The sequence below is a fragment of the Amblyomma maculatum genome, chromosome 1 (genome assembly GCF_055883805.1).
Source record: "Amblyomma maculatum isolate TAMU_Amacu chromosome 1, ASM5588380v1, whole genome shotgun sequence".
In the NCBI taxonomy this organism is placed as follows: domain Eukaryota; kingdom Metazoa; phylum Arthropoda; class Arachnida; order Ixodida; family Ixodidae; genus Amblyomma; species Amblyomma maculatum.
Genome location: NC_139344.1, coordinates 417,166,868 through 417,178,971, shown reverse-complemented (window position 1 = coordinate 417,178,971; position 12,104 = coordinate 417,166,868). Strand labels below are relative to the sequence as shown.

The window sequence follows — 12,104 nt, the reverse complement described above, 5'->3', positions numbered from 1 at the left end:
CTGCAAGAAGCGGTCAACGCCATCGAGGAGCAGCTGGACGGGTCTGGACTCGTTTGCTCTCCGGCCAAGTCAGAACTGCTGGTGATTCCCCCGAAAGGATCGGGCAGGAAAAGAAAGAATATGGAAGTCAAGTACGAGCGTCCCAAGATCGCGGTCAAAACGGCGGGAGGACAAGTAATACCGGAGGTCGAGAAGATTCGAGTACTCGGGCTGCTCATCCAGCGAAACCGAGCCAACGGTGAAACGGTCAAGCTCGCGGGCAAAGCGGCTGCGGCAATGAGACTCATCAAGAGGGTGTCCAACAGAAAAGCGGGGATGAAGGAGGAGAGCCTGAGAGCCTGACTAGGCTCGTTCAATCCTTCGCAGTTAGCCACATAACGTACGTGGCCGCCTTCCACAACTGGAGTCCGAGTGAACGTAACAAGATAGACGCCACCATACGCAAGGCGTATAAGGCGGCACTCGGTCTCCTCGGGGGCACGAGCACCGAAAAATTCATGGCGCTGGGAGTCCACAACACGCTGGACGAAATAGCCGAAGCACAGAGAACGGCGCAACTCGAGCGTCTCTCTGAAACGAGAACCGGAAGACAGATACTGCGGGACCTTGGCCTCGAACCGAGAGAAGGCAAGCAGCAGAAAGACGTACCTATACCTGATAGCATCAACAGAAAGCTCAGGGTCTTCCCGATCCCGAAGAACGTGAACCCCGAGCACAACAGGGAGCGGAGGTTGGCGAGGGCCAGGGCTCTCGTAGACCTCCACGCCAGAGAAGAAGGCGCCGCCTACGTGGACGCGGCGGAGTATCGAGGGAACAACGACGCATACGCGGCGGTGGTTGTCGAGGCATCGACGGGTGCAACGAAGACCGCGGTGAGCGTCCGGACTCGAGAAGCGCACCGGGCGGAGGAGGTGGCCATCGCCTTGGCCGTTTCCGACCCCGGATGCACTACAGGGTTGTGTGACTCTAGAACGGCAGTGAAGAACTACGCCAAGGGTAGGGTATGTAGTGAGGCCGCGCGCATACTGCGCAAGGCCGAAGACATCGGACACAAAAGTCCTGTGGTGATCAAGTGGTTTCCGGCCCACATGGGCAGTGACGTGTCGGAACGCGGAAACGTGAACCACAACGAGACGGCCAACTCGGCCGCGCGAGGACTAACCAACCGCGCGGCTGCAAGCACGGCCGACTCGGAGTCTTGGTCGCGGCGCAGTGCCAATGACAAGATGACCACCTTCAACGAAATAGTGAAATGGTACAGACTGAACAGACAGACTATGCCGCCACCTCACCCGGGGCTTACCCGGAAGGAGGCAGTGTTATACAGACAGTTACAGACGGGGTCGCTGCTCACCCCGGTGCTAGCTAAGCACATGTGTCCGAGTGTGCACGCGAGCGACATGTGTAGACTGTGCGCGAAGGAGAGAGCCACCGCGGCTCACATCCTTTGGGACTGTAGCGTAAATCCGCGCGAAGCCAGCGAGAAGACGACGATCCCGCCGCAGCTAGAGGCTGCAACGAGGAGCTATGATCAAGAGACACAACTCAAGGCCGTCCAGCAGGTCTCGGCAGCTCTAGAGAGGCAGCGACCGAGCGAAACCGAGGAGAGGGGGGGGCAGCACCGCCAAGAAGGGGACGGCGGCCCTCTCGAACCCGCGGAAGTAGCGAGGGACGTAACAAGACCTCAAGGAGCACAACGCACGAGACTGACGTAGTGGCCGCGTCGCGGTTAAAGCTTGTCCTCCCTGCTTGGAGGGAGCCTAACCGATTCTGCAGGCATTTTAAATAAAAGTTGTTCTCTCTCTCTCTCTCTCTAGAAGATCGGTGTCCGAACCCTCGAAGGAGTGGATGAATCTGTGGATGCTTTTATTGTTTTCTGATTTTGTTTTGGTCGTATCGATTAGTGTTCTTAGGAGATTCCAGGTTCTGGCCGTACCTAAGGTTCCCTTAAGCGAGTCGCTGAATTGTTCCCAATTTTGTTTCGCGAGTTGCGCTGCGTATTCTTCAGCTTTTGCCGTAACTTCTGCTATCTTTAGTTTTAGTTTCCTGTTGTGTTTTTCTTCCGCCATCTTTTGGTGAGACTGCGTCTGGCTTCCCATAGTCGCAGAAGGTGCCCGTCTACTTCGGGCGTTGTTGTTCGTCTTACACTTTTTGTGCATTTGTCTCGCGTTTCTGTCAACATGCTGCTCCAGTCTTCTAGTGATTGAATGCCGCCTTCAGACTTTTTGCAAGCCCCGCGGAACGCGTTCCAGTCCGTGAGTTTTGCTTGTCCGATCCGGCATCTTACCATTTCCGATGCTATTCGCGTCCGGAGGATAAAGTGATCGCTACCTAGGTTTTCCATCATGTTTTCCCACTGTGACTCCTTGCTCTTCCTTACGAACGTGAGGTCCGGGAAAGTGTCCGTGCTCACACTATTATCGATTCTCGTGGGGGTCGCGGGATCTGTGATTAGCTTACAGCCAAAATATTCGGCTACGTCCGCTAATGTTCTTCCCTTGATATCTTGTTTCCGGTATCCCCAACTCGTGTCCATGGCGTTGAAATCTCCCACGATAATGAGTGCATTTTCTTTGGCCAGCTTGTGCGCTCCGTGGAAGAGTTCGAAGAATTTGGCTTTTCTTGGTCTTGGCGGGCTGTACACGTTCAGTACGAATGTGCTCCTTCCCTTTCGCTTTTTCAGAATGATTTCGACAAGCGCGTGCTCGATGTCCGTGTCGGCGATGGTATCGTGCCTGATTGCGGTGATGGCTTTGATGACTAGAACGGCTGCTTTACCTCCGTTTTGGCTCTCGTAAACATCGTACCCCTGTAGAGAGGGCCTGGTTCCCGTCTCTTGGAGCGCAATGACATCGGGGGGTGTAAGCTGTGTGTTTATGTATTGTTTTAGTAGGGCCTGTTTTTTGCAGTAGCCTCTGCGGTTCCATTGCCAAATTTCTAAGTTTTCTTGGTCTTTAAACGCGTCTTGGTCATGTTTACGTGTTCGTGCTGTTGCCTTGTTCGACAGCGAACGCCGTTAACGCTGGACGGTTGCACGCTCTTTCCTTATTGTTTTCGTTATGTCTTTGTTTTCGAAAAGCACTTTTTATTTCTGAGATCTGCCCGTGAAATTGTGCTTCCATCTGTTGCATTTGAGATTGGATTTGCCGCATCATATCCTGCATCATCTGTTGCATTCGTGTTTCAAGTTCTCCATTGTTGGATGCTTGTGGCTGTTTTGGAAAGGCTCTAGTGATTTCAAGCTCCCGCTGTTGTGCCTTGAGTGTTTTTGTTAGTTCCTCGACCTTGCGTTCGAGCTCATTTTGTTTGAGTCGAGCGAGCTCAAGCTCGCGTCTGAGTGCATCACTGCTCGCGTCTTTAGCTTCTTTGACAGGAATATTTTTGTTGTTTGTATTGTTTGTGTTACTATTTTCTACCGAGTGCGGATCAATGGTAGATGCCCAGCTTACATTGCTGCCGCCTTTCTGGGAAAGCTTCTTTTTCTGCTTTTCGTGTTTGTTCCCCTCCTGTGAACCGGCCGGCGACAGAGGTGGGAAGGAATTGGACCTTGATCGGCTCCTCGAGGTCTCTCCTTCTGAGCTGAACCATCGCTTGCGTGGTCGCCCGCGTTGGCCACTGCGCCCTCTTTCCACGCTGGGCTTTGGTCTTGCTTTTTTCAGTTTCTCGGGGCACTCTTTGGATCCGGTGCGATGTGCCTCACCGCATATTAGGCACTTGAGCTCGCACACATGGTCTTTCGTCGGATTTTTATCTCCGCACAGTCCGCACACAATAATGTCCGGTGTGGGACACGTCGGAGCGGTGTCCTTGCTGGAAACAGACGTAGCACACTTGCCTCGTGGGGCGGTACTGGCAGCACGGTAGTTCACCTCCGTAGTATATTACGAATTTTGGCAAGATCGGGCCGTCGAACGTGATCACTGCGGTCTTGGATTTTCCAAGCATACTTGCCTGGAGAATGGTTACTCCTTGAGTTCTGACTCGTAGGTGTGCTTTCAGCTCTTCGGGAGACGTACCTGGGTCAACACCGTGTATTACGCCGCGAAAGACGTCCTCCGGAGCTGCCACGTATGCGTTGACCTCGTACGACTTTCCGGCGAATTTAAGGCGGGTAATGCGCCGCACCAGGTGAGCCGTTTCTTCATGTGGGGTGCTAACGATAATGATATTTGATCCTGTACGAAGCCTTACAAGTATGTCCTCGTCCTTGCATTGTTGGCCGCACGCCATGACAACGGTGCGCGCTACTTGGTGTGTGGTGAGTGATTTCACCATGAGTCCTTTCTTGGGTCGAAAAATTATTTTGATGTCATTTTTGGGGAGTGGCGGCAGTCTTCGTCTAGGCCTCCTCTGCTCCACCTGTCCGGTCTTGTTGCAGCCGGTCGCATTACCCAGTGATTTTCCATCATGAGGTTCGGCGTCCGGGCTGGTTCCCGTGCCTTTCCGTTGTCCTTGTCTCTGAAGTTTTTTTTTCTGGCGCTTGGATTGAACAAGCTCCCAATTGGCATCGTTGTTGTACCCGACGCGCTCCGATGAGGAATCTGACGGGATTCCGTCTTCGCTTCCTGGCTCGGCGTCTCCAAAGTCGTCTTCTTCCATCCCTTGGAATTCGTCAAGGAGGGCATTTGGTGGTTGTGGCGACTCACTTAGGGCTTGGCCCTGCCATATGGTCTCTCTTTGAAGCGTCGGTGTTAGGCGCCGCCGTCGTCAATAAGCCTAGCGTCCCATGCTCTCCCGATGTCGTGCTGGGCGTCCCGTCAGGGTTAGCGCGCTGGCGCCCGCTTTGAAACTTTCAAGTCCGGTAAAGGTCCGAAAAAATCGTCCTACCGCTTGAAATATGGCGTCTTGGGGATCCAGCACTTGATGTCTTCCAGTTCCGAATGAAATCCGGTGGCGAAAAAGCGTTGGTCCGGTGAAATCGGTCAAAATTTGCGGAGCCGAAGTGACGCGTGTCCGGACGCCTGCTTCAACCGCCATATGGTAAACCTCCTAGGAAGAAGGAAAAAAAAATGCTCGGGCCTGCTACTGGCTCTGTAGCTGAGCCACCTCCGCTGCCTCGTGCAGACAGAAGAGAAAAACAACTGATTTATTTATAGGAAGAGAAAGGCGCGGTAACTGTCTCACTTGTTTTTTCTGTGGACACCGCAACCGCGCCGTAAGGGAAGGGAGGAAGTTGGAAGTGAAAGTGGAAAGAGAGAAAGAGGAGCCGTAGTGGAGGGCTACGGAGTAATTTCGACCACCTGGGGATCTTTAACGTGCGCTGACATCGCACAGCACACGGACGCCTCTTCGTTTCGCCTCCATCGAAACGCAGCCGCCGAGGTCGGCTTCGAACCCGGGTACTCCGGCACAGTAGTCGGGCGTCTTACCACTGCACCACCCCGTTGGGGCAGACAGAAGAGAAAGTAGAGAAGAAAAGAAAGAGGGAGAGAAAGGCGCGCCGCATCAACAGCCGTCGTCCACCACCGAAGAGGTGGCGGGTGCAATGACGGCCTACAACAGGTAAAAATTTCAACAGGCTAGCCCATGCCGTGGTAAGACGCCCGACTACTGTGCCAGAGTTCCCGGGTTCGAACCCGACCTCGGCGGCTGCGTTTCGATTGAGGCGAAACGAAGTGGCGTCCGTGTGCTGTGCGATGTCAGCGCACGTTAAAGATCCCCAGGTGGTCGAAATACTCCGTAGCCCTCCACTACGGCTCCCCTTTCTCTCTTTTCACTTTCACTCCCACCTTCCTCCCTTCCCTTACAGCCGGTACAGGTGTCCACAGAGCAAGTGTGACAGATACTGCGCCTTTCCCTTCCTGTGAACCAACCAACCATAGCCACCGCCGCAAGCGGCAGTGACCTACCTGTCCCAGCCCCATCAGGGGAGTTTCCGGCGTGCGGAGGTAGCTCAGCTACAGAGCCAGTAGCAGGCTCATGCATTTTTTAGAGCGCAGCTCTTTGGCGTCCGTTCCTGGGTTTCGCGTCGGCGTCGTCGTCGGCATCGTAAGAAGCTCCGCCCCCCTTTCATCCCCCCTGCGCTAGCTGAGCTAGCAGCGACCGACTGATACCGCTGGATGCCGCTGACGCCGCTAGAGAGTCAAGATAACGTGACTGCATAGAACACCGTCGCCACCATGCAGAAAGAGGAGGGGAGGGTTCCCCCCCCCCTGTTCCTGTGTGGCGGATAGGGTGCTCTTCAGTTGCCGACGCGCCGGTTATTTCGCGCAGGCCCCGGCACGATGACAAATACGTGACCACCTTCCCACGGCTAGACCTGGTTCTTGGCGCTGCGGAAGCGAGGGTATCATATTGTTTGCGTCGGCATCGGCGGCGTTGTCCCTGAAACCAACTCCGCAGCTGGGGTTGACTCACTATCGGCGTCAGCAGCATCAGTCAGTCGCTGCTATCTCTTCCCTCTTCTATCGCGTTGTCCGCTTGCTGCGCGCGCTTCTGCCCCCATCGTTTGCAGCTGGGTGTGCACGCCGCCCCCCTCCCCCCTCTTCCTGCGAGTCTCCGGTTGTCAAAGCTCCGGCTCGAACTTAATTCCTTTCTTCGCTCCTCCTCCAATGCAACCCCTGTGCGGTGGCAATCAGAGAGCCAGATCGGTGGCGGCGGATTTGCCTCAACCTATCGAAAAGGTGAAACAGCTCATTTGCTGCGCTCAAATTTCGCATTAGGAAGTAACGTAATCGTCGGTAATTTTTTTCCTTCTTCCTACAGCCACAACACCAAGGCTAAAGCCTTTTTTGTGTATATGGGAATTTTAGTGTCATATGTAAGTAGAAGTAGCATATGTATATAGCGTTTGTGTAATTCTTGTTGATTTTTTTTCTGTGAAATGCAATGTGTCAAGACCGGAGAAAGAAAAACCGCACCATAGGGGAAGGACGGAAGGTGCGAGTGAAATTGGAAATAGAAAGAGGAGCCGGTTGTCGACGACTAGGGAGTAATTCTGACCACCTGGGACATCGCGCAGCACACCTACGCCGGAAACTCCGGCGTAGGTGTGCTGCGCGATGTCCCAGGTGGTCGAAATTACTTTTTGCCCGGTCTTGACACATTGCATTCCACAGAAACGAAATCACAAAAATCACACAAACGCTATTTACATATGGTTGGTTGGTTTGTGGGGTTTACGTCCCAAAGCGACTCAGGCTATGAGAGACGCCGTAGTGGAGGACTCCGGAAATTTCGACCACCTGGGGTTCTTTAACGTGCACTGACATCGCACAGCACACGGGCACTCTGCTTTTCGCCTCCATCGAAAAGTGGCCGCCGAGGCCGGGATTCGATCCCGCATCCTTGAGAACAGTAGTCGAGCGCCGTAACCACTGCGCACCCCGGCTGGGTGCTATTTACATATGCGATCTACATATGACACTAAAATTCACATATACACAACAAAGGCTTTAGCCTTGTTGTTGGGGCTGTAGGAAGAAGGAAGAGAAAATGCATGGGCCTTCTACTGGCTCTGTAGCTGAGCCACCTCCGCTGCCTCGTGCGGACAGGAGATTAAACTGATTGATTTATAGGAAGGGAAAGGCGCGGTAACTGTCTCGCTTGTTTTCTGTGGACGCCTAAACCGCGCCGTAAAGGAAGGGAAGGTGGTGGGAGTGAAATTGGAAAGAGAGAAAGAGCTAGGAGCCGTAGGGGAGGGCTACGGAGTAATTTCGACCTCCTGGGGATCTTTAACGTGCGCTGACATCGCACAGCACACGGATGCCTCTTCGTTTCGCCTCCATCGAAACGCAGCCGCCGAGGTCGGGTTCGAACCCGGTTACGCCGGCACGGTAGTCGGGCGTCTTACCACTGCACCACACCGGCGGGGCCCACAGAAGAGAAAATAGAGAAGAAAGAAAAGAAGAGGGAGAGAAAGACGCGCGCCACAGCAACAACCGTCGTCCACCATCTAAGCGGTAGCAGGTGCACCAACGGCCCACAACAGACAAAAAATTCAGTGGCCCCCGCCGCAAGCGGCATCTGCCCACCGTCCCAGCCCTGTAGGGACAGGAACGGCCACCGTCAACCTCGAGAGCCACTCCATAGGTTCTGCTGAGTCCGATCCTATGGTTCGGTTCAAGTGACCACAGAAAGAAGTGTGACAAATAGTGCGCCTTTTCCTTCGTGTGAAGCGCTTAGTATTATTAAACCACCTGTACTTTTGCACTCTCATCGCACGTATTGTTGTGCTGCGTTTCGTGGAAGCCTCAGGATAACGGCCCTTTGTGGCTCGAGGAACACGTTGCTTTACACTTTAATCTATCGAAGGGCACAGTGAATTCTGTTATGAGCGCGACGGCGACTAACACCGACTTTGAACAACGTATGCACGTTTTCCCACTATACTAATCAGGCATGTGCACTTCTAGCTTTGGTTCTCAACATAAAACTGTCTCCGGTTGCTGGTGGTTTTTCGCTTAATATGGTCTTCTGGGATTGCAACCGCTTTGCTGAAAGCGAGGCTGTCGTTTGGTGAGGAGGAGGCTGCTGCGCTCCGTATTGTTCCTGGCCTCCCCCCGGATAATCCGTCTGTCCGGCGCTGCGGTCCTGTCGCGGCTGCCCGGGCCGTGGATTGAGTCATAAAACGACCTACCCTGGCACTGCGCTCGTCCAAGGCGCAGTGCTTTACATTCACGGTGCCAGAACCTGTTCCGGCAGACAGCCTCATCGACACTATTAAGGAGGTTGTCGGAGTAGGGGGGCTGCAGCACCTGCAGCACCTTGGAGGTCTTCGTTTCCAGTCCGCTGTGTCCTCCATGGCGCAAGCGACGAAAATGGTGGCGAGAGTTGTGCTGCGTCTCAAAGGAAAAGAAGTGTCGCTGGAGCAGATGGGAGTTACGGTGGTTTATGTGTCGGTTTACCGTCTTCCTCCGTGCGTCAGCGACGAGGCTCTCGCTGCGGCGCTTTCCTTGTACGGAATGACCCGATCCGTCTAAGTATCGTTCCAGTCTAGGAGCCACGTTCGAAACGGGACGCGGCTGGTCAAGTTGCAAATGACGCGGTCACTCTCAACTTCCTGATGGTAACTGGGACCTGCGTGATGATGGAGTATTGAGGGATGAAACGCGTGTGTTCCAGGTGCGGCGTTGAGGGCCACATTGGCGCTGATTGTTCGGCGGTGCTCTGCAGTCGTTGCACCGTTTACGGCCATGATAATGCGAGTTGCCGCTCCGTGTGTAAGCGCTGTGGCGGCGATCATCCAACGGTGAATTGTGGTCTACCGCGCTCTTATGCAGCTGCTGCCAAGTCGTCCTCTGAGCCTGGCGTGCAACCCGAAAAGGCCGCGAACCTGAAGCTGTCTGGCGGCACCCAGGAGCCCAGCAGGGAAGCAGAGAGGGATGACGACGAGGTCTTGACCACCACGTCTGAGGCCCTCTCTGACAAGGCAACTACGGAGCCCTCCCCGATAGTGAGCCAGTGACGGAGGTGACCACGCCTCAGAGCGACACCGAGATATCCTCAGACGTACCCGGCTCTGAGTCCCGAGCATTGGAGTCGCAATCCGTAACGGGCCAGCACACGCACGGCGACAAGCTGCAGACGACGCCCGCTCCACATGTGAAGTAGGAAAATCTGGTGGCTCTGCTGAACGCCCCGCGCCCCCTGCTTTCGGTGGCTTCCGCCCCCGTCCTCCCGAGTAAGGAAGTCGACCTGTATGGCGTTACGGTGGCAAAATACTCTGGCTCCGTGAGGCCGCAACGCCTGAGTGCGGGCCGCGCTATGCAAGCGCCTTTGGCGGACGACGGCAAGCGTCAGTTTTCCGGCAGAGAGCTGTGCATCTTCGAACGCATCAGCGCAGCATAAAAAGGTGTGGAAGGCACCAGATGGTTCCAAGATGGACTTCTCGGACGCCGAGTCGTACCCTCCATGGCGCCGCCTCTCAGGCTCAACGGCCACTGCGGCCGCACCCTCCTCCGCCTCTTCACCTGTCTGGCGGTGGCTTCGACGCGGCTCAGTCGGCGTCGACCAGCGGCCAAAGCTTCTTGCTCCCGGGTAATAATCGCCTCGACTGCATTACTGCAGCCTGCGAATGGTGAACTGCGTGCGTTCCGCGCAGTGAGTGTGTGTGTGTGACTGTGGGTTTGATTGCACAGACGCGCGCGCCGCATGGACCATGTCGCAGCCCGGGCCCGCAGCAATCAGCACTTCGTCGCATCCAGGCCGCATCTGCAGAGCTATCAGCTGAGACTTCGACACCGAGCATCAACTCCCCGAACACCTCTCTAGTGAAAATGTGCGGCCACGTTTACAGACTTTGCCCGAAGAACGTTTCCGTGAATCTATTACGTTCTCTTCCATTCCTTTGTTTCTGTGATATGTATAGTCGTCTTTGTTCCTCCTCCTTTTTATGATGGCTCTTTATTGTTTTGCTTCCTTTAACGCGCAAAGCTTTCGCCACTCTGACAAGCAAAGGGAGGCGCTTCATCTTGCGCGTTCGCATCGAGTAGACGTTTTGTTTATGCAGGAGTGCAACTTCCTCACCCCCGCCGATGTCCTTCCTTTCGTTCTCGCTTTAATAATGATGCCTCTTTTTCGTTAACGGACTCACTGTGTTGTGGCGTAGGCGTGATCTATCGTTCACCAGCATATAGGGCATGTGCTCACTGTGTGTATGGCATTGATGGGCGCGTGATTATCGACGTTTTCTGGATGGCCGCAGGACTGGGTTTGTCAACGTGTACGCGCCAGTCACGCGTAGTCTGACAAACGAGTTATCTCGGTCCACCACAACATAATTTATCGACGACGTGCCCCACTTTCTGCTCGGGGATTTCATTTGTAGTTTAGACACAATGCGCGACATCAGGGGGCTTGGTAAGGGCGCCTCCAATTACCATGTGAAAGAACTTGGAAAGCTATAGTGCGATCGTTACGCTTAGAGGACGCGTGGGTCACTCTTCACAGAGACCATTTCGAGGCAACAAGAGTTTGGGGCCAGAGCGCGAGCCGAATAGATCGAGTTTACATCTCCTCCGCCATAGCACCTGACTTGCTACAGTGTGAGGTACTGCGGTACTGCCTTTCCCACCAGGTTTTAAACTAAGTGATCACTTCCCGGTCATGGTTACTCTGCGGGCAGCCCCAGGCAGTGTAAACAGCCCTCTGATCTGGCGCATGGATGCAGCGGTACTACGCGATAACAGTGCTCCGCCGGGTTGGCGCAGTGCTTACGGCGTTCGACTACTGCTCCCAAGGACGCGGGATCGAATCCCGGCCTCGGCGGCCGCTTTTCGATGAAGGCGAAAAGCAAGGGACCCGTGTGCTGTGCGATTTCAGTGCACGTTAAAGAACCCCAGGTGGCCGAAATTTCCGGAGGCCCCCACTACGACGTTTCTCATAGCCTGAGTCGCTTTGGGACGTTAAACCTCACCAACCACCAACCGCTTCACTGATATACGCAGAGAGTTGTGCTTGTCTGTGGCCGCAGTTAGCTGAAAACACACTGTTGCGTTGTCGTTCTGTGTGCGGGGAAGGCGCGGTGTGTCCGCATTACGACCATGCTGAATGACGTTCTGCACCGTATGCGCATCGTACGTGGCGGCGAAACGCTTACGTTCGCGATGCACGAATACCTCGAGACGCTATGCCAGCATCATCATCGCATCCCCGAAGACAGTTCACGCGCATCTCTCTCCGCGGGACCATCAAACGTGCCTCTTGAGGATGCCGCAGACCTCGGACCCGCTCGAGCCGTTGGCCAGCGCAGTAACAGGTGAACTCGCGTGGAGAGCGGCACGCTTGCGGACGATACAATGTCTTCGGAACCCGCGGACATCCGCAACTCCTTTAACGAGCATTTCGCGGCCCTATTTTCGTCGCAAGGCTTCGACCAAGAGGAGCATTTTCAAGAAGCTGTCGGCTCCTTTTGTGGGCCTCTTCAACTTCCAGAAGACGAATTTTCGGCACTTAAGGTGCCGGCAACTTTGGAGGAGGTGCGTTGTGCCTTAGGAGCCATGAACCAGTCGACCGCTCCCAGTCCTGACTGATTTGTAACCGGTTTTTTTGCACTTTCTTTGACATCCTCGGTCTTTATTTAGGCTAGTAAATTGTTTCATCGAGAGCGGCGCCAAGCCACTCTCGTTCGGTGTCGGCCGTATTCGTTCTAATTCCAAAGGAGG

General features: G+C 54.6%; 1 protein-coding gene across 1 annotated transcript in view; it reads left to right on the top strand.

Annotated features, from left to right (window-relative positions):
- LOC146208999 (uncharacterized) overlaps window positions 1–9,406 on the top strand; it is a 190,752-nt gene extending 181,346 nt beyond the window's left edge. Inside the window, exon 2 of the mRNA XM_084579752.1 lies at window positions 9,222–9,406. Coding sequence (XP_084435878.1) covers window positions 9,222–9,406 — 185 coding nt within the window. The remainder of the gene's footprint in view (window positions 1–9,221) is intronic.
- Window positions 9,407–12,104: the final 2,698 nt, after the last annotated feature.